Source organism: Oncorhynchus gorbuscha, linkage group LG11 (assembly GCF_021184085.1).
Source record: "Oncorhynchus gorbuscha isolate QuinsamMale2020 ecotype Even-year linkage group LG11, OgorEven_v1.0, whole genome shotgun sequence".
NCBI classification, from domain to species: Eukaryota; Metazoa; Chordata; class Actinopteri; order Salmoniformes; family Salmonidae; genus Oncorhynchus; species Oncorhynchus gorbuscha.
The window spans coordinates 63,986,943-64,013,175 of record NC_060183.1 but is presented as its reverse complement, the minus strand read 5'-3'; the positions used below and the strand labels follow the sequence as shown (position 1 = coordinate 64,013,175).

Below are 26,233 nucleotides of genomic sequence, written 5' to 3'. Positions count from 1 at the left end.
TTTTTTGTGGTGTCATTACGTCATCTACCTAACGTTATATAGGTATACATGTCAGCTTTGACATCGGTGTTAAACTAGACATTTGTCCGATGTTGTCATTTTTGGCTAATATCGTCCGATTCTGATATGCTTACCGATATATCATGCACCCCTACTTAAATGTAAAGTCCCCATGTTTGGGGAGCCTATTAGATTATATATATATTTTTTTCAATTCAGTTCAATGAGAACGCTAGCCCCTAGCTGCAAAAGCAGGGTGTCTGTCTGCAGAAAGCTGAGTATCTTGGTTATTGATCTGTGCCTTAATCTTTGGTGTGGCCTCAATCTGCCTGACTAACCGGTGTCTGTATGTAGCCTCGCTACTGTATATAGCCCGTCTTTTTGCTGTTCTATTTCTTTACTTACCTATTGTTCACCTAATACCTTTTTTAGCATTATTGGTTAGAGCCTGTAAGTAAGCATTTCACTGTAAAGTCTACACCTGTTATATTCGGTGCACGTGACAAATGAACTTTGATTTGACTTACTACATTATATGGGCATACTAATGTATTAAGGGCAGGCCAAGCCAATGACCTAATTTCAAGGTAAGCTTCCATTTGGTCTGTGTTTGAGCTATAGCTACATGGGGATATAAAATTAATTCTTAGGTTGGTAGGTTGGGGCGGCAGGGTAGCCTAGTGGTTAGAGCGTTGGACTAGTAACCGGAAGGTTGCAAGTTCGAATCCCCGAGCTGACAAAGGTACAAATCTGTCGTTCTGCCCCTGAACAGGCAGTTAACCCACTGTTCCTAGGCCGTCATTGAAAATAAGAATTTATTCTTAACTGACTTGCCTGTTTAAATAAAGGTAAAATAAATAAAGGTACAATAAATAAAGGAACAAATCTAGCCTATTGCCAATGTTATCTGATGATATATGACTTAATGGCAACATCGAATGTCCACCAAGTGACTTTTTGCTCATCATAAATATGATGTCCGCGTAGGCATCCTTTACACAGGGTATTGGCTACTATGGCACCTTAGTCTTGTAGCCAATGGGATAAGCTTTTCAGGAATATGCAGTTGGCCTGGGTGGGCAAAGCAAGGCCGAGAACATTTTATGCGTAATACAAACTATTGCTACCTGGCTCGGAGACGAGACGCACCGAGCACGCTACATTACATTGTAAACAGATTTCATCTCTATAATTTCATCGCTTTAGCACAAAATAACGCTTCTCAAGGAAGAAAAAGGGGGGGGGGGACTAAGAATATCGAACAGGAAGCTAGAAAAAAAGGCTGCTATGTATACCGATCTCGGATCAGGGGAGCGATTTGGGCAGCGACTATTTCGACTCAGCCGAGGAAGATTGCTTTCTAGAAGGATTGGATCCACTTTTAGCTCTAAGTAAATTATTTTCATGACTTTATATAGATAATTTACTAAAAACATATAAAAAATGTAATGTATTCTGCGATTTGTGCTTTGGATCTGCTATTTGTGCATTGGATTTAGTTTACATAGGCCTATGTAACACGTCATTTCTATGTTTCATATTAGTTCACTGTTCTAAGTTTCATCCTTGTAACTTTGGAGAGGCCACTAAACTCTCCTAGCCATTGTTTATTTGTGGTTCTCACTGTTTGCATTGTGTGTGTGCTTCACACCTATGTGAGTCACTGTATAGATACAGTTTAGGCTTAGTGTGTTTACAGTAATATTTTGTAAATAGTCAACTGTAATTCTGTCATCAACAATATATACATTTATTTAATTCACAAGAGAGTGGAGGAATCAGAGGATATGGAGGATGACATTTGGGCACCATGCCTCCCCAGCAAGCGCCCCAGCCGGTCAACGTCTTCACCCACACTGCTATGTCAATCACCCCATCTGATGGTTCCACATCCACTTTTAATAGACTTCTTGAAAAAGAAAATAGTGTCTTGTGGCACCATTCATCCTAACAGAATCGGTTTCCCCAAACGACATGACAAAGACAGCGGAGAGGGGGACCATACTGTCGATCAGGACTAACAAGCTGCTTTTTGTGAAATGGGAAGATCACTAGCGAAGTAACCATACTCACCACACAGCATAAGGCATTCAATAACAACCATGTCTCTAGGAGGGTGAAAAAGGAAGAATATCTCTAACTGTTTCTGAGAAGGACTACAATGCTATCATGGGGGGTGTCGACCTATCTGATGTTCTGATAGGCTACTACCAGGTCCTCCACAAGACCAGGAAGTGGTAGATTTAAAAAAAAAAACATTTTTTTAACACTTTGTGGAATATGCTACAGTAAATACTTTCATTCTCCACAAGCATATGGCCAAAGCAAAAGGTCAAGCTCCTCTTTCCCAGTTGGCCTTCCGAGAGCAGCTGGTGTTGGAAATAGTTGAATTGGGGGCCCAAAGCAACCTCATAACCATCACAAGACCACCCACTCAAGGTGAGTGCCACTATCTAACACACATGACAAAAGGAAAATCTGGAGGGTAAAATGCCAGATCTTCTGTCCGAAATGCCAGTTCGCTTTTTGTTTCCTGGTAGAGAGGGACTGCTTCAAAGACTCATGACATGCACAAGCTACAGTGAAATCTAATCATCTACACCCGGGATGTAAAACGAACACGACTGCCATTTGTAAATAGTAAAGCTTATTTCTATTTTTATACCTTTTTTTGTGAAGGACACGTGTGTAACCAAGTTAGTTTTTTATGTACAGTACCAGTAACAAGTTTGGACACACCTACTCAGTCAAGGGATTTCTTTATTTTTTACAATTTTCTACATTGTAGAATAATAGTGAACACATCAAAATTATGAAATAACACAAATAGAAACATGTATTAACCAAAAAAGTGTTAAACAAATCAAACTAATGTTATATTTGAGATTATTCAAAGTAGCCACCCTTTGCCTTCATGACAGCTTTGCACACTGTTGGCATTCTTTCAACCAGCTTCACCTGGAATGATTTTCCAACAGTCTTGAAGTTCCCACATATGCTGAGCACTTGTTGGCTGCTTTTCCTTCACTCTGCCGTCCAACTCATCCCAAACCATTTAAATTAGATTGAGGTCGGGTGATTGTGGAGTCCAGGTCATCTGATGCAGCACTCCATCACTCTCCTTCTTGGTTAAATAGCCCTTACACAGCCTAGAGATGTGTTGGATCATTGTCCCTTTGAAACACAAATGATAGTCCCACTAAGTGCAAACCAGATTGGATGGCATATCGCTGCAGAATGCTGTGGTAGCCATGCTGGTTAAGTGTGCCTTGAATTCTAAATAAATCACAGACAGCCGCACCATCACACCACCACCTCCATGCTTCACGGTGGGAACCACACATGCCTAGATCATCCGTTCACCTACTTCGTGTCTCACAATGACACGGCAGTTGGAACCAAAATCACACATTTTGACTCATCAGACCGAAGGACAGATTTCCACTGGTCTAATTTTCATTGCTTGTGTTTTTTGGCCCAAGCAAATCTCTTTTTATTGTTGTCCTTTAGTAGTGGTTTCTTTGCAGCAATTCGACCATGAAGGCCTGATTCACGCATTCTCCTCTGAACAGTTGATGTTGAGATGTCTGTTACTTGAACTCTGGGGGGCATTTATTTGGCCTGCAAATTCTTAGGCTGGTAACTTTACTGAACTTATCCTCTGCAGCAGAGGTAACTCTGGGTCTTCCTTTCCTGTGACGGTCCTCATGAGAGCCAGTTTCATCATAGCGCTCAATGGTTTTTGTGACTGCAAGTTCTTGAAATGTTCCGGTTTGACTGACCTTCATGTCTTAAAATAATGGACTGTCGTTTCTCTTTGATTATTAGAGCTGTTCTTGCCATAATATGGACTTGCTCTTTACCAAACAGGGCTATCTTCTATATACCACCCCTACCTTGTCACAACACAACTGATTGGCTCAAATGCATTCATTTGTGGAATTTCTTTCCTTAACTTTTAACAAGGCACGCCTGTTAATTGAAATGCATTCCATGTGACTACCTCATGGAGTTGGAGAGAATGTAAAATGTGCAAGGCTGTCATCAAGGCAAAGGGTGGCTACTTACATTTACATACATTTAAGTCATTTAGCAGACGCTCTTAACCAGAGCGACTTACAAATTGGTGCGTTCACCTTATGACATCCAGTGGAGCAGCCACTTTACAATATTGCATCTAAATCTTTTAAAGGGGGGGGTGAGAAGGATTACTTTATCCTATCCAAGGTATTCCTTAAAGAGGTGGTTTCAGGAGTCTCCGGAAGGTGGTGATTGACTCCGCTGTCCTGGCGTTGTGAGGGAGTTTGTTCCACCATTGGGGGGCCAGAGCAGCGAACAGTTTTGACTGGGCTGAGCGGGAACTGTACTTCCTCAGTGGTAGGGAGGCGAGCAGGCCAGAGGTGGATGAACGCAGTGCCCTTGTTTGGGTGTAGGGCCTGATCAGAGCCTGGAGGTACTGAGGTGCCGTTCCCCTCACAGCTCCGTAGGCAAGCACCATGGTCTTGTAGCGGATGCGAGCTTCAACTGGAAGCCAGTGGAGAGAGCGGAGGAGCGGGGTGACGTGAGAGAACTTGGGAAGGTTGAACACCAGACGGGCTGTGGCGTTCTGGATGAGTTGTAGGGGTTTAATGGCACAGGCAGGGAGCCCAGCCAACAGCGAGTTGCAGTAATCCAGACGGGAGATGACAAGTGCCTGGATTAGGACCTGCGCCGCTTCCTGTGTGAGGCAGGGTCGTACTCTGCGGATGTTGTAGAGCATGAACCTACAGGAACAGTGGTGAGGAGACAGATTCTCGCCACGCCACCTGGTAGGAGCGACCTGTCAGGTAGGACGCAATCCATGCGTGGGCCGCGCCGGAGATGCCCAACTCGGAGAGGGTGGAGAGGAGGATCTGATGGTTCACAGTATCGAAGGCAGCCGATAGGTCTAGAAGGATGAGAGCAGAGGAGAGAGAGTTAGCTTTAGCGGTGCGGAGCGCCTCCGTGATACAGAGAAGAGCAGTCTCAGTTGAATGACTAGTCTTGAAACCTGACTGATTTGGTAGGGAGGCGAGTTTTCCTCCATTTCCGCTCGGCTGCCCGGAGCCCTGTTCTGTGAGCTCGCAATGAGTCGTTGAGCCACGGAGCGGGAGGGGAGGACCGAGCCGGCCTGGAGGATAGGGGACATAGAGAGTCAAAGGATGCAGAGAGGGAGGAGAGGAGGGTTGAGGAGGCAGAATCAGGAGATAGGTTGGAGAAGGTTTGAGCTGAGGGAAGAGATGATAGGATGGAAGAGGAGAGAGTAGCGGGGGAGAGAGAGCGAAGGTTGGGACGGCGCGATACCATCCGAGTAGGGGCAGTGTGGGAAGTGTTGGATGAGAGCGAGAGGGAAAAGGATACAAGGTGGTGGTCGGAGACTTGGAGGGGAGTTGCAATGAGGTTAGTGGAAGAACAGCATCTAGTAAAGATGAGGTTGAGCGTATTGCCTGCCTTGTGAGTAGGGGGGGAAGGTGAGAGGGTGAGGTCAAAAGAGGAGAGGAGTGGAAAGAAGGAGGCAGAGAGGAATGAGTCAAAGGTAGACGTGGGGAGGTTAAAGTCGCCCAGAACTGTGAGAGGTGAGCCGTCCTCAGGAAAGGAGCTTATCAAGGCATCAAGCTCATTGATGAACTCTCCGAGGGAACCTGGAGGGCGATAAATGATAAGGATGTTAAGCTTGAAAGGGCTGGTAACTGTGACAGCATGGAATTCAAAGGAGGCGATAGACAGATGGGTAAGGGGAGAAAGAGAGAATGACCACTTGGGAGAGATGAGGATCCCAGTGCCACCACCCCGCTGACCAGAAGCTCTAGGGGTGTGCGAGAACACGTGGGCGGACGAAGAGAGAGCAGTGGGAGTAGCAGTGTTATCTGTGGTGATCCATGTTTCCGTCAGTGCCAAGAAGTCGAGGGACTGGAGGGAGGCATAGGCTGAGATGAACTCTGCCTTGTTGGCCGCAGATCGGCAGTTCCAGAGGCTACCGGAGACCTGGAACTCCACGTGGGTCGTGCGCGCTGGGACCACCAGATTAGGGTGGCCGCGGCCACGCGGTGTGGAGCGTTTGTATGGTCTGTGCAGAGGAGAGAACAGGGATAGACAGACACATAGTTGACAGGCTACAGAAGAGGCTACGCTAATGCAAAGGAGATTGGAATGACAAGTGGACTACACGTCTCGAATGTTCATTTTAGTCTTATTGACTAAAATGATACAGTACTGCTGAAGTAGGCTAGCTGGCAGTGGCTGCGTTGTTGACTTTGTAGGCTAGCTGGCAGTGGCTGCGTTGTTGACACTACACTAATCAAGTCGTTCCGTTGAGTGTAATAGTTTCTACAGTGCTGCTATTCGGGGGCTAGCTGGCTAGCTAGCAGTGTTGATTACGTTATGTTGCGTTAAAATAACGACAATAGCTGGCTAGCTAACCTAGAAAATCGCTCTAGACTACACAATTATCTTTGATACAAAGACGGCTATGTAGCTAGCTATGTAGCTAGCTACGATCAAACAAATCAAACCGTTGTACTGTAATGAAATTAAATGAAAATGTGATACTACCTGTGGAGCGAAGCGTAATGCGACCGGGTTGTTGAGTGGGGAAGTTCTATTCGGTAGACGTTGGCTAGCTGTTGGCTAGCTAGCAGTGTCTCCTACGTTAAGGACGACAAATAGCTGGCTAGCTAACCTCTGTAAATTAAGATAATCACTCTAAGACTACACACTCTAAACTACACAATTATCTTGGATACGAAGACAGCAAAGACAACTATTTAGCTAGCTAACACTACACTAATCAAGTTGTTCAGTTGAGTGTAATAGTTTCTACAGTGCTGCTATTCGGTGGACGTTTGCTAGCTGGCTAGCTGCTGGGCAAATAGCAGTGAAGACTACGTTAGGACGACGAAATGCGATAATTACGCAATTATCTTTGATACAAAGACGGCTATGTAGCTAGCTAAGAAGAAATTGCTAAGATTAGACAAATCAAACCGTTGTACTATAATGAAAAGTAATGAAATGTGAGCTGGCTAGCTAACATTGCTAGCTGGCTAGCTGCTGGGCAAATAGCAGTGAAGACTACGTTAGGACGACGAAATACGATAATTACGCAATTATCTTTGATACAAAGACGGCTATGTAGCTAGCTAAGAAGAAATTGCTAAGATTAGACAAATCAAACCGTTGTACTATAATGAAATGTAATGAAAAAGTTATACTACCTGCGGCGCGAAGTGCGGATGCGACCGCTCGCTCCAACCCGGAAGTACTTTGTAGAATCTCAAATGTAAAATATATTTTTAATTGTTTAACACTTTGTTTTTGTTACTACATGATTCCATATGTGTTATTTCATAGTTTTGATGTCTTCACTATTATTTTACTATTTAAAAATAAAGCAAAATCCTGGAATGAGTAGGTGTGTCAAGTTGAGACTGGTACTGTGTATCTCTTGCTTTTATATTGTTTTTGTAAACAGTTCATTTGTATGTGGGACCAATACATTGGATATGCCTAGGCTAAACTTTCAGGCACTTTGGAAGATTGAATAACACTTGGATGTCCCCTGACACTCCCACAATGTTTGAGAGATGTTTGTGTTGTAGAGATTTTGTTTTTATAGCGAACACTAACATTTAGGCACATCCAGTGTGCAAAAACAGTGCAATTACCACATTTGGACACTTTGGAGAAGTGAAAGGAAACTTGAATGTACCATGGATACCCCATAACACCACTACACTGTTTAAGTGAGGTTGATATGGTAGAAATTGTGTTTTTATGCTGAACAAATACATTTAGGGTTTGCAAATATGTAATGGCACTGGAATTGTCTAATTTACAGACATATCAAAATCAAATCAAACTTTATTTGTCACATGCGCCAAATACAACAAGTGTGGACTTTACTGTGAAATGCTTACTTACAAGCCCTTAACCAACAGTGCAGTTCAAGAAGAAAATACTGACATATGCCACTTTGGAGAGGTTTAGGGACACTTCGAAACGTCCCGTGACCACACCTAACACCACTTACTAAAACCATCTGTCCATTTTTATTTGTTAGGTCTATCGATCCATTGTTTTCCCTGATTGTTCACATGTTGTGGAAGCCATCTAACGTGTTTCCAGCTCTGGGAATCAATTAACTTATAGATTGTCATTGAAAGATGACTTTCAAAATAAAAAACTGATTTTGTGTGTGTGTGATCTTGTGTATTCTGAACTATGTAACTCATATCTTCTGACCATTTCCGCATCTCCCAGATGTCTTCTTTCCAAATATACCAAGTTTTGGCATGTCAGAATCATGTAATTACACATGAATAGCAGTTACTTTTGGGTATGTCTATTTAGGTGAAAAAAACATTTTGTCATTACATTTAAATGGTTAACTGTAGAATAGCCAGAAATGGCACTGACAGAAAGGGGAGCCATGCTTCTAGCTCCTAGGCAACTTTACAGTATTTTGTTTTTGTAAAGTCATGGCCAAAAGTTGAATGACACAAATATTAATTTCCACATAGTTTGCTGCTTCAGCATCTTTAGATGTTTTTGTCATGTGTTGCTATGGAATACTGAAGTATAATTACAAGCGTTTCATAAGGAGTTAAAGGCTTTTATTGACAATTACATGAAGTTGATGCAAAGAGTCAATTTTTGCAGTGTTGACCCTTATTTTTCACGACCTCTGCAATCCGCCCTGCCATGCTGTCAATTAACTTCTGGGCCACATCCTGACTGATGGCAGCCCATTCTTGCATAATCAATTCTTGGAGTTTGTCAGAATTTGTGGGGTTTTGTTTGTCCACCCGTCTCTTGAGGATTGACCACAAGTTCCCAATGGGATTAAGGTCTGGGGAGTTTCCCGGGCCATGGACCCAAAATATCGATGTTTTGTTCCCTGAGCCACTTAGTTATCACTTTTGCCTTATGGCAAGGTGCTTCATCATGCTGGAAAAGGCATTGTTCGTCACCAAACTGTTCATGGATGGTTGGGAGAAGTTGCTCTCGGAGGATGTTGGTAACAGTCTTTATTTATGGCTGTGTTCTTAGGCAAAATTGTGAGTGAGCCCACTCCCTTGGCTGAGAAGCAACCCCACACATGAGTGGTCTCAGGATGCTTTACTGTTGGCGTGACACAGGACTGATGGTAGTGCTCAACTTGTCTTCTCCGGACAAGCTTTTTTTTTATGGATGCCCCAAACAATCGGAAAGGGGATTTATCAGAGAAAATGACTTTACCCTAGTCCTCAGCAGTCCAATCCCTGTACCTTTTGCAGAATATCAGTCTCTCTCTGATGTTTTTCCTGGAGAGAAGTGGCTTCTTTGCCGCCCTTCTTGACACCAGGCCATCCTCCAAAAGTCTTCGCCTCACTGTGCGTGCAGATGCACTCACACCTGCCTACTGCCATTCCTGAGCAAGCTCTGTAATGGTGGTGCCCCAATCTCGCAGCTGGATCAACTTTAGGAGACGGTCCTGGCGCTTGCTGGACCTTCTTGAAGCCTTCTTCACAATTGAACCACTCTCCTTGAAGTTGTTGAGGATCCGATAAATGGTTGATTTGGGTGCAATCTTACTGGCAGCAATATCCTTGCCTGTGAAGTCCTTTTTGTTCAACGCAATGATGACTGCACGTGTTTCCTTGCAGGTAACCATGGTTAACAGAGGAAGAACAATGATTCCAAGCACCACCCTCCTTTTGAAGCTTCCAGTCTGTTATTCGAACTCATCCAGCATGACAGAGTGCTCTCCAGTCTTGTCCTCGTCAACACCCACACCTGTGTTGACGAGATCATCACTGACATGTCAGCTGGTCCTTTTGTGGCAGGGCTGAAATGTAGTGGAAATGTTTTTTTTTGGGGGAGGGGGGTTCAGTTAATTTGCATGGCGAAGAGGGACTTTGCAATTAATTGCAATTCATCTGATCACTTTTCATAACATGCTGGAGTATATACAAATTGCCATCATACAAACTGAGGCAGCAGACTTTGTGAAAATTAATATTTGTGTCATTCTCAACTTTTGGCCACGACTGTATGTGTTATTTCTTAGGTTATTAGGCCAGATTTTCTTTTGTGTAATTACATACAGCCGGGAATAACTTTTGGATATCAGAGTGACGGTAACTCACCAGCATTATGACCAGGAATGCGACTTTCTTGAATTGGATCCTTTGTTCGTATCCCCCAAGGCAGTTTAACTGATTCCAGAGGCCGATCGCCAGAGGAGAAGAGGTATTCGGAGTGGACTTCTCTGGAAGAATTTCCTTCCAATGACACATCAGGACTTGTAACGCACTCTGTTTCACGGAAACATTGCATTTGGCTTCTCAGTTCATCGCTCAGACAGGAATAAATATCTCTCTGGGAAGGAGCGCTGGGGTGTATGTTTCAATATTAACTATGATTGTGATAACATACAGGAACTTAAGTCCTTTTGTTCACCTGACCTACAATATCTCACAATCAAATACCGCCGTGTTACCTCCGGAGAGAGAATTATCTTCGGTTATAGTCACAGCCGTGTATATCCCCCTCAAGCCAATTCCCACGACGGCCCTCAAAGACCTTCACTGGACTTTATGCAAGCTGGAAACCACACATCCTGAGGCCGTATTTATTTTTGCTGGTGATTTTAACAAAGAAGATTTGAGGAAACCGCTGCGAAGTTCTATCAACACATTGACTGCAGTGAAACACTTGACCACTGCAACTCCAACTCCCGAGATGCCTACATAGCCCACCCCTTCCCTCCCTTCGGCAAATCTGATCATGACTCCATTTTGCTCCTCCCTTCCTATAGGCAGAAACTCAAACAGTAAGTACCCGTGCTAACGACTATTCAACGTTGGGCTGACCAATCGGAATCCACACATTGTTTTGATCATGTTGACTGGGATATGTATCCTCTGAGAATAACATTGATGGATACAGTGACTTGAGTTTCTCATGAAGTGTATAGGAGATGTTGTACCCACTCTGACTATTAAAACCATACAAACAGTGTAGTTATTCCCTCCGCAATGCAATCAAACAGGCAAAACGTTAGTATAGAGACAAAGTGGAGTCTCAATTCTACACAAGACATATGTGGCAGGGTCTACAGACAATCACGGACAACAAAGAGAACCAGCCTAGTCACGGACACCGACGTCTTGCTTCCGGACAAACTAAACACCTTCGCCTGCTTTGAGGACAACACAGTGACACAGAAGCGACCCGCTACCAGTGAATGTGGGCTTTCCGTCTCTTTGGCCAACGTAAGACATTTTAAGCGTGTTAACCCTCGCAAGGCTGCTGGCCCACACGGCATCACTAGCCGCATCAGAGCATGTGCAGACCAGCTGGTTGGTGTGTTTACGGACATATTCAATCTCTCCCTATCCCAGTTTACTGTCCCCACATGCTTCAAGATGGCCACCATTGTTCCTGTACCAAGAAAGCAAAGGTAACTGAACGAAATAACTATTGCCTCATAGCACTCACTTCCGTCATCATGAAGTGCTTTGAGAAACTAGTCAAGGATCATATCACCTCTACCTTACCTGATACCCTAGACCATTTCAATTTGTTTACCACCCCAATAGATCCATAGACGATGCAATCGCCATCACACTGCACACTGCCCTATCCCATCTGGACAAGAGGAATACCCATGTAAGAATGCTGTTCATTGGCTATAGCTCAGCATTCAACACCACGGTACCTTCCAAGCTCATCATTAAGCTCAAGGCCCAAAGAACACTTCCACTTCGCTGATCCTCAATTCATACAAATAGACTTGAAATCACTGGCCACTTAAATAATGTTTACATATTTTGCAGTACTCATCTCTTATGTACAGTTGATGTCGGAAGTTTACATACACCTTAGCCTACATTTAAACTCAGTTTTTCACAATTCCTGACATTTAATCCTAGTAACAATTCTCTGTCATAGGTCAATTAGGATCCCCACTTTTTTTGATGAATGTGAAATGTCAGAATAATAGTAGAGTGATTTTATTTCAGCTTTTATTTATTTTGTCAAATTCTCAGTGGGTCAGAAGTTTACATACACTCAATTAGTATTTGGTAGCATTGCCTTTAAATTGTTTAACTTGGGTCCCTTTACACTTGTGTGTGTATAAGGTAGTAGTTTTGGAATTGTTAGGTTAGATTACTCGTTGGTTATTACTGCATTGTCGGAACTAGAAGCACAAGCATTTCGCTACACTCACATTAACATCTGCTAACCATGTGTATGTGACAAATAACATTTGATTTGTACTGTTGGAGCTAGAAATGCAAGTATTTCGCTACACCCGCAATAACATCCGCTAAACATGTGTATTTTACCAATGACATTTTATTTGATTGAGCTGAACCATAAGCACACCATCTATCCTCACTGAAATATGGACCAAAAACCCTAGGGGTGAAAACAGATTGTCACAGAAGGAGATATCTCCTCTCCAGGACTAGAAGTAAAACTTTTATATAATTTCAGACAGTAATTTTGAAAGGTGCTCACGAGCCAAAATGTTTATTTTTTTAAGTACTATATCTGTTTCGTATGATGTTACGTCCTGCTATGATTATTATTTATAATAGCATATCATACTGACAACTTTTTTTTAAGTGTACAATATGTTGCACATTTTTTTGTGCTTTAGAACCCGGGCTGCATCTTTAAGTCTAGCTCTCCAGGACTAGGGAAACCCAAAAAGCTGTTTCCCACGGATACTGTAACCCCAGGGAGAGTTGTTCAGGAACCCTTTCCCCTTTTAACACGCACCCTTTTTTCCTTTTTTTGTCTCCTTTTTCTCCCCAATTTCATGGTATCCATTTGGTAGTTACTGTCTTGTCCCAACGCTGCAACTCCCGTTCGGACTCGGGAGAGGCGAAGGTCGAGAGCCGTTCGTCCTCGGAAACACAACCCAGACAAACCGCACTGCTTCTTGACACAATATCCACTTAACCCTGAAGCCAGCTGCACCAATATGTCGGAGGAAATACCGTACGCCTGGTGATCGTGTCAGCGTGCATTGCACCCGGCCCGCCACAGGAGTCGCTAGAGCACGATGGGACAAGAACATCCCTGCTGGCCAGCGTCCACTCTTCTGGGAAGGGTTCCCACTAGATGTTAGAACATTGCTGCAGTGATTTGCTTCCATTCAGCCACGAGAGCATTAGTGATTCATTTCTCCAGAAAACGCGTTTCCACTGCGTTTTCCACCACTCCAGCTGCTTTCCACCACTCCAGCTGAAGCTTGGCACTTTGCATGGTTTTGTTAGACTTGTGTGCGGCTGCTCGGCCATGGAAACACATTTCATGAAGCTCCTTACGAACAGTTATTGTGCTGATGTTGCTTCCAGAGGCAGTGCTGCAACCAAGGACAGACGATTTTTACGCGCTTTGTCACTCGCTTGTCCCTTTCTGTGAGCTTGTGAAGTCTACCACTGAGCCGTTGCTGTTCCTAGACGTTTCCACTTCACAATAACAGCACCTACAGTTGACCGAGGCCGCTCTAGCAGTGCAGACATTTGGAAACGTGGCATCCTATGACTGCTACGCTGAATGTCACTGAGCTCTTCAGTAAAGCCGTTCTACTGCCGATGTTAGTCTATCGAGATTGCATGGCAGTGTGCTCGATTTTAAACACCTGTCAGCAACTGGTGTTGCTGAAATAGCCGAGTCCGCTAATTTGAATGGGTGTCCACATACTTTTGTGTATATATAGTCTACCTTCGACCTGCATTTAAAAAGAACTTTGCTTGGACAACAATAAAAAGGCGGCAGTAGTACTGTTTGTCTGTCTTGAAACACCGTGGCCAGTATACACTCCCTCAAAATAATTAGACTTAATCTAAGAACTCGGAATCTGTCATTAATTGTGACATTTTTGCTGAGGTGATCTTAGTCACTCAATGTTAGATTTAACTTTGGTATTTGGTGCCGTGAAGTGAAGAAATGTAATGAAAACGAGTCATGTCTCGTTGAATTACGACAAACACTTCATCGAGGAGTCCCTACTGATGACCAATCACCAACAAAGGGGCGTTGACTTTGGCTTGCCTCGAGGGAAAAATTCTTGCCTGATGCCAAAACGTCACAAAATGTCATCATAATATATGCATAAACTGTTTTGGATGGGAAGCTTGCAGAGGCCTTTAGAGTTAGGCAGGAGATATTAAGATGGCGCCGAAGAACACGGCTGACGTTTTACATTCTCCCAACCAAAATTCTGCAATTTTGTTTTGCAGTTTGTGTATCTTATTTGTTAACATATTGTGTAGATAATGTTGCTGCTGCCGTCTCTTATGAACAAAAATAACTTCTGGACATCAGGAAAGTGATTACTCACCGCGGACTGGAAGAAACGTTTTCCTTTAACAAGTCCAGTGAGAAGTAGTATATCCTGCCTTCTGCGTGAAGAAAAGATGCCGGAAAAATGCAGATCGGGGATCCTTCTGAGAATCCAGAGGCGAGAGAGTAAACTCCCACTGCCATCCGTTCTTCTTGCTAACGTACAATTATTGGAAAATAAAATTGATGACCTACGATTTAAGATTATCCTACGAACAGGACATTAAAAATTGTAACATCTTATGTTTCACCGAGACGTGGCTGAATGGAGAAATGGACAATAAAGAGCTAGCGGGATTTTCCATTCACTGGCAGAACAGAGACGCTACCTCTGGTAAGACGAGGGGTGGTGTGTGTGTCTATTTGTCAATAACAGCTGGTGTGTGGGGGGGGGGTCCTGGACCACCTTTTACTCCACACCTTTACTCCACACACAGAGATGCATACAAAGCTCTCCCCTGTCCTCCATTTGGCAAATCTGACCACAATTCTATCCTCCTGCTTACAAGCAAAACCTAAAGCCGGAAGTATCAGTAACTTGCTCAATACGGAAGTGGTCAGCGGCAGTTTATAAGAAATCCTGCTATGTCCTGAAGACAAACAAGCAAAGCATCAATACAGGATTAAGATTGAATCCTACTACACCGACTCTGACGCTCGTCGGATGTGGCAGGGCTCGTCGAATGTGGCAGGGCTCGTCGAATGTGGCAGGGCTCGTCGAATGTGGCAGGGCTCGTCGAATGTGGCAGGGCTCGTCGAATGTGGCAGGGCTCGTCGAATGTGGCAGGGCTCGTCGAATGTGGCAGGGCTTGAAAACCCAGACGCGAGCTGCCCAATGATGCGTGCCTACCAGACGAGCTCAATGCCTTTTATGCTCACTTCGAAGCAAGCAGCACTGACGCATGCACGAGAGCACCAGCTGTTCTGGAAGACTGTGTGATAACGCTCTTGGTAGACCATGTGAACAAACCTTTTAAACAGGTCAACATTCTCAAAGCAGCTTGGCCAGACGGATTACTAGGACGTGTACTCAGAGCATGCGCGGACCAACTGTCAAGCGTCTGCACTGACATTTTCAACCTCTCCCTGACCAAGTCTGGAATACCTAAATGTTTCAAGCAGACCACCATAGTCCCTATGCCCAAGGAAGTGAAGGTAACCTGTCTTAATGATTACCGCCCTGTGGCACTCCCGTCGGTAGCGATGACATGCTTTAAAAGGCTGGTCATGGCTCACATCAACAGCATCCTCCCTGACACCCTAGACCCACTCCAATTCGCATACCGCCCCAACAGATCCATAGATGATGCAATCTCAATCGCGCTCCACACCGTCCTTTCTCACTTGGACAAAAGGAACACCTATGTGAGAATGCTGATCATCAACTACAGCTCAGCGTTCAACACCATAGTGCACACGAAGCTCATCACTAAGCTAAGGACTCTGGGACTAAACACCTCCCTCTGCAACTGGATCCTGGACTTCCTGACAGGCCACCCCCAGGAGATAAGAGTAGGCAACACCACATCTGCCATGCTGATCCTTAACACTGGGGCCCCTCTAGGGTGTGTACTTAGTCCCCTCCTGTATTTACTGTTCACCCACGAATGGTTGCCAAACACGACTCCAACACCATCACTAAGTTTGCTGACGACACAAGTGGTAGGCCTGATCACCGACAACGATGAGACCGCCTATTGGGAGGAGGTCAGAGAACTGGCAGTGTGGTGCCAGGACAATGACATCTCCCTAAATGTGAGCAAGACAAAGGAGCTGATCGTCTACTACAGGAAAAGACGGGCCGAACAGGCAGGCTGTAGTGGAGCGGGTCGAGAGTTTCAACTTCAAGTTCCTTGGGATCTACATCACCAACGAACTATCATGGTCCAAACACATCAAGACAGTCTTGAAGAGGGCACGACAAAACCTTTTTTCCCTCAGCAGACTGAAAAGATTTGGCATGGGCCCCATGATCCTCAAAAGGTTCTACAGCTGCACCATCAAAAGCATCCTGACCGGTTGCATCACCGCCTGGTATGGCAACTGCTCGGCATCTGACTGTAAGGCGCTACAGAAGGTGGTGCGAATGGCCCAGTCCATCACTGGGGCCAAGCTTCCTGCCATCCAGGACCTTAATAGACGTTGTCAAAGACTCCAGTCACCTAAGTTGTAGACTTCTACCCCCAAGCCATAAGACTGTTGAGCAATTCATAAAAAGTGCCACCGGACAATTTACATTTACCCCCCCCTGCTGTACACTGCTGCTACTCGCTGTTTGTTTGTTACCTAGTCACTTCGCCCCCACCTACATGTACAGATTTCCTCAACTAGCCTGTACCCCTGCACACTGACTCTGTACCGGTGCCCCGTCTTTATATAGCCTCGTTTTTGTTATTCTTATTGTTACTTTTTATTATTACTTTTTTATTTTTGCCTACTTGGTTCATATTTTCTTCTTCTTGAACTGCACTGTTGGTTAAGGGCTTGTAAGTAAGCATTTCACGGTAAAGTCCACACTTATTGTATTCGGCACGTGTCACATAGTTTGATTTAATTCCAGTGTTGGAGATGGAGGCAAGTGTGGCTCAGGTTGCTCTCTCAGCAATCTTTCACCTTACACAATCGGTGTTCAGTCATCCCTGGGCGTTAGTGCATTTCAGAAGGGAATGGATGGAGAGATTAGTGACTGTTCTAACATTACCTCTCTCCCTCTTGTATGTGTACAGGTTGGTGGTGATAGCCTTCTCTCCTGTTATTTTAAGACCAGTGAGACAATATGGAGTCAAAACAGGCAATAGGGCCTCAAACTTAACATAACACACACTGCAACCTTTACACACACACAGACATGAACATTATATCATATTTGTGTACTCAAATGGGACAATGAGGTCAGTTTCTCTAAGTCTGCAGTAGGGATGTGCATGGTTATTTTAATATTGTGTATTGAATATTCATTTGTAAAAAAATAAATAAAAAGAAATGCCTATTGTAACAGTTTTTTTCTAAATTAAATCATCCATGTCATTTTTGTGTTCAAGGATATACCGTGACATTTCAAATGATTAATATAATAAAACAAACTTTAGAATTCGGTTTTTATGGTGGTGCACCATAAAAAGATCGGTAGACTTCACGTGTGTAATGTTGCCTTGTTGTGTATGTTGGCCAATCAAAGCGACAGAGGCTTAATGTGTAGGAAGTGGAGTGGGAGTTGACTAATGCAATGCAAGATGGAATAAAATTACGGAATTTAAAGTTAGCAAAATGAGAAGGAGTAGGCTACAACGAGCAACCAAAAAGCAGGCTGGTGGTTTTATCTGAATGGGGTTGGGGAGAAAGCGCAGCCTGAGCCTAGGTAGCCATAACTGGCTAGCTTGGCTAATTACTGAGCTAGCTTCTTTATGCAAGCTAGGTTCTCTAGCGAGCTAGCTTCTTACAGTCAAGACAGGCACTGTTATATGGGATGATAAATAACATTGTGGCTGCTACAAGTTAGGTAGTTTTGGCTGTAGCCGAATTGTCTCGCTCTCCCTCCGTCTGCTCGCTCCCATCTGAACTCACAGATGGAAGCTGCAGCAATAGAGTACCAGCCTCTCCTCGGCAGATTTGCAAAGAAAAAGACATCTCAGACTGGCCAATAAAAGTTTAAGATGGGCAAAAAATAACAGACACTGTACAGAGGAACTCTGCCTAGAAGGCCAGCATCCCAGAGTCGCCTTCACTGTTGACGTTGAGATTGGTGATTTGCGGGTACTATTTAATGAAGCTGCCAGTTGAGGACTTGTGAGGCGTCTGTTTCTCAAACTAGACACTCTAATGTACTTGTACCTCTTGCTCAGTTGTGAACCGGGGTCTCCCGCTCCTCCTCTTCTAGTTAGAACCAGTTTGCGCTGTTCTGTGAAGGGAGTAGAACACAGCGTTATACGAGATCTTCAGTTTCTTGGCAATTTCTCGCCTGGAATAGCCTTAATTTCTCAGAACAAGAATAGACTGACGAGTTTCAGAGGAAAGTTATTTTGTTTCTGGCCATTTTGAGCCTGTAATCGAACCCACAAATGCTGATGCTCCAGATACTCGAACTAGTCTAAAGAAGGCCAGTTTTTATTGCTGCTTTAATCAGCACAAAAGTTTTCAGCTGCGCTAACATAATTGCAAAGGGGTTTTCTAATGATCAATTAGCCGTTTAAAATGATTAACTTGGATTAGTTAACACAATGTGTCATTGGAACACTGAAGTGATGGTTGCTGATAATGGGCCTATTATTCCATAAAAAAACAGCTGTTTCCAGCTACAATAGTAATTTACATGTCTACACTGTATTTCTGATCAATATGATGTTATTTTAATGAACAAAAATGTGCTTTTAAAAAACAAGGACATTTCTAAGTGACTCCAAACTTTTGAACGGTAGTGTGTGTATATATTTTTTTACCTACCTAGTGTGCAGAGAGAAACTGCCGTGGACTTAAATTCCTTTGTTTCTCTCGCTGAACTTCAAAAGTGATTCTGTTGTTTTCTGCAATCAAATGTTTTTGCAACATACAAAGAAAGCTACATCATGCTACCTACTGCTGTTTACAGCTTTTTATTTATGGTGAATAGTGTTCGCAAAACTGGTTATGGAACCTATTATGCTAAATTAAGGAGGGTGGGGGGTGTTGGTGTGTGTGTGGTTTGTGTCTTGGTGTTTTATAAGAAGCAGTATGTTTAGCCTCCAGCTGTGCAGTGACTTCATGATAGAGCAGCTAACTACTTATTGTTCAGGGATAAAGAGAGAGAGAGAGAGAAAGGGAGAGTGTATATGTGTGTAGGCTTCATCAGTATGGTATTTCTAACAGCTGGTTTCAGTTAGAGCTCACAGCTAGAACTTCCTGGGGCCTTGGGGTGTGTGTGTGTGTGTGTGTGTGTGTGTGTGTGTGTGTGTGTGTGTGTGTGTGTGTGTGTGTGTGTGTGTGTGTGTGTGTGTGTGTGTGTGTGTGTGTGTGTGTGTGTGTGTGTGTGTGTGTGTGTGTGTGTGTGTGTGTGTGTGTGTGTGTGTGAGAGAGAGAGAGCGAGGTAACAATAGAGAGTATGGAGGAAGAGCTGCTCAGCCTCTCACACACTTTTTCTTCTTGTGCAGTGTACACACACTCCCTGCACAGGCAAACACCTATGTTCTTGTGGTCCTCATTATTTTAGTTTTATTTGGCCTGCTACACAATGGGACCCTTATTCATGATGTGTGTGCTGCATTAGTTTTTTCCTCAACTGTAGTCAGCGACTCAATGTAGCATGTTGGTCTGCTGTGAACAAAACTGGGACCCATTTTGTGATTGCGAATTCATCAGTGACCCCTCATATTCACAACACAAGGAGTTCTACTATGACTTTGGGAAGGAACATTGTCCCCGGGAAGGAACATTTTAAAGGCCCATCTCTTGGAAATGGTGAGAACGTTAAGCAAATGTTCTGCAATTCTACACATTTTTATCATGGGGCGGAGAGAGACCTTTGCAGTTTTAAAGTTTAAATTACAGTACATTTATGCCTGTAATTGTTGGATCCCAATATCCCAGTGAGTATCCCAGGCCCAGGTGACCAAGGGTTACACAAACTGTAGATTAATAATATTGTATTATACTCTCTAAACTTATTCCATGGAGCCCTTGGCCAAAATTAGTTTGAGCTGTTAGTAATATAAATTTTTTTAAATAATATACTCCCTGCAGTACCTCCGCAGACCCTATCCACTTTGAGATCCCCTGCATTATACCCGTCACACACATTCTCTCTCCCCCTCTATGGCACATCTTACTACTCCTCTCTCGACCTCTAGGTCACTTTGCACCTCAAGATTCTTGTCCCTACACAGATACTAGACCTCTCTACTCCTACAAATTGCCATGTCCATTTTTAGCCCCCTCGCTTATCCCTTCTTCCTTCCTGTCTCACTTCCTTTGAGTGGAGACTGACCCCTGAGCTGTTGTAGTTTACGTCAATGTGTTCTCCCTTATATGCATTTAGCAGTGGTGCACTGCCGCTGCTAAATCGTGGCCAGGGTTTCGGGAAGGGAAAACATTTTCAGTGTAAGCGTAAACAGCTAAAACCAGATATAAAGTATGTAGAAAAGATTGAGAGCAATATATATATATTTTTAATTTGATTATATTTGAGAGCTAACAATCACCAAAATAAAAACTACATCCAGGGAGAATCTGAAATTCCAAAAATGGCACGGCATCAAATCAAAGTTTATTTGTCACGTTCGCCGAATACAACAGGTGTAGCTTTACACACCTTAAAGTGAAATGTTTACTTACGGGCTCTAACCAATAGTGTGGAGGGGAAAAAAGTGTGTGTAAGTAAGTAAGTAAGTAAAGAAATAAAACAACAGTAAAAAGACATTTGAAAATAAGAGGAGCAAGGCTATATACAGACACCGGTTAGTCAGGCTTATTGAGGTAGTATGTACAGTGCCTTGCGAAAGTATTCGGCCCCCTTGAACTTTGCGACCTTTTGCCACATTTCAGGCTTCAAACATAAAGATATAAAACTCTATTTTTTTGTGAAGAATCAACAACAAGTGGGACACAATCATGAAGTGGAACGACATTTATTGGATATTTCAAACTTTTTTAACAACTCAAAAACTTAAAAATTGTGCTGTGATAGCAAAACAGTCCTGTAGTTTAGCATCTGCTTCATCTTCATTTTTTTCATAGACCGAGTAACTGGTGCTTCCTGCTTTAATTTTTGCTTGTAAGCAGGAATCAGGAGGATAGAGTTGTGGTAGGATTTACCAAATGGAGGGCTCTGTACGCATCTCTGTGTGTGGAGTACAGGTGATCTAGAATTATTTTCCCTCTGGTTGCACATTTAACATGTTGATAGAGATTTGGTAAAACTGATTTAAGTTTTCTGCCGTAAGATACGGTTGCAGAAACATTATGTACAAAATAATTTCGAAATATAGCAAAAATAAACACATAATAGCACATGGGCCCCACATGGTTTGTTTCAGTAACTCAGATCGCATAAGAGCAAGGCATAAGCCATGACCATTGCAGGAGATTAGCTTTGAAACTGTGAAATACTCCATCTTCCTCATGGTAAAATGTTTATAATTGCAGGAAATTAGCTTTAAAATAAAGGTGAAATAAATTAAAAAAATATATTTTTTAGTCCGCGGCCAAGAGGGCCTCTAAAACCACACCATTGTCCATGCCCACTACCCCTTCCAACCTGCTAACTTAAGCGCCGGTTGTGTGTGCACTGCTTTTCTAAAAGCAAGCGTTCACACACATAAACCTTAATGTAGAGAGACGTGCAGCTGAGGCCTGACTGATACACTCACCAGATAGAGGGGTGTGTGTGTGTGTGTGTGTGTGTCTGCATACATAATCTGACCCAGACCCATGTGGAGAGTCATCGGAGTACACACTCTCAACCTCTCACATTCTGTAACACACACATCCTCCCTCGTACGTCCCTCCACAGACACCCCTCTTCATACCCGTTTCACGATATGTCATATTTGTCCATTAAATATTTTTTAATATGTAGTGCATGCAAACAATGAATCAAAGTGGTATGTTTTAAATCACGCTCGCTCTCTCTAGTATCTACAGATGAAGTGGCCCATGCTGGATGTTCCTGGAACTTCTGCTTTAAAAGACCCTCGCTCTCCCTCCCCTGCTCACATGGTGAGTGTGTGTGCACTACAGTCTAGTGACTGTGCAGTGACATCACTTGCCCTGACACATAACATGTAAAAGGGCAACTGTACGTAGCAAGTAAAGCTTCTAGCTTTACATACTTTATTGAAGTACCTTGTTTTTATTACATAACTTACCCTGGTTAGTTACCCTGCTCTGCTACTATCAGCCATTTAGCATGTCTCCCGGAGTATCCACACACGGCACTCAGGTGACCTGAATCGTGTCCTCCCTCACCCTCTCCAGGCTCACACACACACCCTCCTGACCTCCCTCACCCTCTCCAGACTCACACACACACCCTCCTGACCTCCCTCACCCTCTCCAGGCTCACACACACACCCTCCTGACCTCCCTCACCCTCTCCAGGCTCACACACACACCCTCCTGACCTCCCTCACCCTCTCCAGGCTCACACACACACCCTCCTGTCCTCCCTCACCCTCTCCAGGCTCACACACACACCCTCCTGACCTCCCTCACCCTCTCCAGGCTCACACACACACCCTCCTGACCTCCCTCACCCTCTCCAGACTCACACACACACCCTCCTGACCTCCCTCACCCTCTCCAGGCTCACACACACACCCTCCTGACCTCCCTCACCCTCTCCAGGCTCACACACACACCCTCCTGACCTCCCTCACCCTCTCCAGGCTCACACACACACCCTCCTGACCTCCCTCACCCTCTCCAGACTCACACACACACCCTCCTGACCTCCCTCACCCTCTCCAGACTCACACACACACCCTCCTGACCTCCCTCACCCTCTCCAGACTCACACACACACCCTCCTGTCCTCCCTCACCCTCTCCAGGCTCACACACACACCCTCCTGACCTCCCTCAAACCTGCTGCAGACAGACAGACGCTGGAATGTTAAAGCCGAATGGTGTTAATCCGTCAGAGACAATGAGGACTTTAGCACCTCCGGGTGGTGTGTGTAGCGATGGCTGTGTGTGTTCTGATACAGAGACCAGGACCGTGAGTGTGTATGTAACGGAGTGTGTGTTCGGTATCTGAGGATATCCCTGAAGACCTGGTGGAGGACTCACCCTCTGTCACTGATACAGCCAGGCAGCCCAGAAACAACCGCAGGCCCTAGGGCCAAGGCTCATGTCGATTTGAAAGCATTGTATAGCTGTTCCAAATCTAATCCCTGCCTCTTTCCTCTCTATCTCCCTCTCTCCTCTCTTTCTCTCTCTAGTCCAATAAGGTACCAGTGGTGCAGCATAGTCACCTGTCCCCCTTTTCCCCACTCCTGTCCTACAGTCCAGACCCCTTCCCTCCACGGACACCCCCTCCTCACCTCTCAGCTGACACGGGTATGAAAGTTCCTCTCCTCTCTCATCCCTCTTTCTGAGTTTGTCTGGAATACTCAGTATAAATGTTAAAACCTAGGTGATTCACATTTTACGTTTGATATCTGTCAGATGACACTTGTCACTATATAACAACAGATATATATGTTGCTCTCCAGGTCTTCCCCCCACCCCCCACCCAGCAGAGCTCTCTCCTTACTACCCTCTCTCTCCTGGAGGCATGGAACACATGACACACCCGCTGAGCTGGCTGTGAGTCACACACACACGCCCATTCAAACTCTCATGATGAATACAATAATGGTTTAGTTTATTTTGCCAACCTTTTTTAGCACAACATATGCTATTACAAAAGTGCCACTGTTTCCCCTCCCTCGTTTTCTGTCTCCAGGCAGGGCCAGTCCATGTACGGTATTCCAGTGGGGGGGTTTAGACCATCCTACCCTGCAGCTCTCGCCTTGAACTCTTCCATGTCCAGGTACAGCTCACCTAATCACTCACACACATCCACCTATCACTCCTCTGGAGACTACATACTGTGATGACTGGACTTCTGTAAAGATTGCAAACATGTCATTTAATTGTTATTTATGTTTGTGGTATGGTGTGTGTTTGACAGCTTTGTGTCCAGTCGTTTCTCACCCCACATGGTCCCGCCTCCCCAGACGTCAGTCCCCCACCCTGCCATCGTTTCCACGGCGATCAAACAGGAACCGAGAGACAGCAACCAGCACGGGTACGCACACACACAGCTCTTTAAACCACACACCTTTTCCACCCCCCCATTGCTGACTCCGTAACTCTGTGCTGTGGTGTGTGTAGGAGGTGTGCTGTGTCTATGGGGGACAGAGAGGAGGAGAAGAAGCCTCACGTGAAGAAGCCTCTGAATGCCTTTATGCTGTACATGAAGGAGCAGAGACCCAAGGTGGTGGCTGAGTGCACCCTGAAGGAGAGCGCTGCCATCAACCAGATTCTGGGACGCAGGGTGAGTGGCAGTGTGTGTGTGTGTATGCGTGCTCACACACGGTCATTGTTTGTACGATGTGTGCGTTCATGCTGAACGTTGTGGTCAATGACCTATGCTCCAGAAGGGAGTGTGTGTGTTAACCCTGTGCGTCTGTCTACAGTGGCACACTCTGTCTCGTGAGGAGCAGTCTAAGTACTATGATATGGCCCGCAAGGAGAGACAGCTACACTCCCAACTCTACCCTGGATGGTCAGCTAGAGACAACTACGTAAGTAGTAATTATTTAGTAGTGATTTGATTGGTTGCTGTGCGGTGGTGGTGGAGGACGTGATGTGATTGTGTGTGTGCAGGGGAAGAGGAAGAAAAGGAAGAGAGATGGCAGGCCAGAGACTGCTCCAGAGGGACCGATGACACACCCCCAGTCAGCTGCTCCAGAGGGTAAGAACCACCTAATACATTCAAGATCAGAGCAATATGAAGACGTGAGAAGTGACCTACTCTGTTCTACTTAATGACATAACTGGGAAGTAACAGCAAGACTGATCAGTGTGTTTTTATTTTGTCTCTAGAGCACTTCTCCGCGCAGCTCAAGAAGTCGTGTGTGTCGTATGGAACTCAGGAGAGACCCAGTGTGTCTCACACACACCTGACACACACACACCTGTCCCAGGCTAGTCCCGCCTCCTCTCTGGACTCTCCAGCCACGCCCACCACTGCTCTGGCCTCCCCTGCTGCTCCCGCACCCACACACACCGAACACACACACTCACACTCCGAGCACACACATCCTGAGCAGGTCCAGCCCCTCTCCCTCACCACCAAACCCCCTCGTCTGCAGTCACACAGGGACACACACGGTCAGGCTTACACCCACATCCAGTCTCACACACATTCACATGTATTAACTCACACACACCTCCCCCTGCCCCCTACTCCCAATAATTCTTCATCCCCCTACTCTCATCCCCCATTTTCTCTCCACATGAGCTCATCCAGCAAACAGACTCCACCACTTCTATCTCGACCAATCCCCTTTGCCTCTGGCTTAGCTCCTCCCACCTCTATCCACCAATCAACAATGAGCTCCCATCATGCCATGCTCCAGTCCCAGCCACTCTCCCTCGTCACTAGAAATAATAGTTAAAACCCAAAGACGCTAACCACAGATCTATGATCAGATTCCTCTAAGGCCAGCCGTAATCTTAAGCATTACACTACCCCAACCACAGATACCTCTAAACCCTGTCTAATCATGGGTGGGATGAAAAAATATATGACCCCTTATCAGTGTGTAGGAGAGTCCACTCTACTATGTGGGCAGGGGTGAACAACTCCTTGAGGGCTACATGATGCTCCAGCCTAGCAACATACACAATTGAAATAGTGTTTGAATAGAGGTTTAAATAAAGATCATTATTAATTGATTAGCAGAATCATGTTAGTGATTGGGGGGGGGAGCCTGCAACACCCCCTGTTTGTTGCCTTAGGATTAGGGTCAATTTCTTCCTACTTTTTTAATTGCTTTTTTTGACTGTAAATAAACTTTTTTTTAACCTTTTATAGATATTAGACCAGGTTTTATATTAGTATGGAAAGGAAACAATTATTGGTCAATATTTGACCACACCTCTTAACTTCATGTAACTACATTTGTTTGTGAAATGGTGTTGCAACATCTTACCTTTTTTGTATTCATTTGTCCAATTTGCTACTTGTATAAAATACAAAAAAGGAAAGGTAAATTTTTTAAGAAAAATAGATCAAAGTATGTTTGTCTTTGTGGTAGTAATGTGTATAGATCTGTTTTCCCTCCCTCCCCTATTCTTTTATAACCCCCCGTATGACTTGAGTCTTGATAATAAACATCTACTTATTTCTGAAA

At 44.5% G+C, this 26,233-nt stretch overlaps 1 protein-coding gene across 3 annotated transcripts in view; it reads left to right on the top strand.

Moving 5' to 3' along the window:
* Positions 1-26,233, top strand: part of LOC124049101 (transcription factor 7-like 1-B) — a 31,886-nt gene extending 5,653 nt beyond the window's left edge. For 2 of the 3 annotated variants that reach the window (XM_046370448.1, XM_046370447.1), the window contains exons 4-12: positions 21,964-22,047; positions 23,270-23,387; positions 23,543-23,636; positions 23,776-23,862; positions 24,004-24,120; positions 24,207-24,369; positions 24,512-24,619; positions 24,702-24,789; positions 24,921-26,233. In XM_046370448.1, coding sequence (XP_046226404.1) covers positions 21,964-22,047; positions 23,270-23,387; positions 23,543-23,636; positions 23,776-23,862; positions 24,004-24,120; positions 24,207-24,369; positions 24,512-24,619; positions 24,702-24,789; positions 24,921-25,495 — 1,434 coding nt within the window. In that variant the 3' untranslated portion in view covers positions 25,496-26,233. The remainder of the gene's footprint in view (positions 1-21,963; positions 22,048-23,269; positions 23,388-23,542; positions 23,637-23,775; positions 23,863-24,003; positions 24,121-24,206; positions 24,370-24,511; positions 24,620-24,701; positions 24,790-24,920) is intronic. The other variant, XM_046370449.1, reaches the window with a different exon arrangement.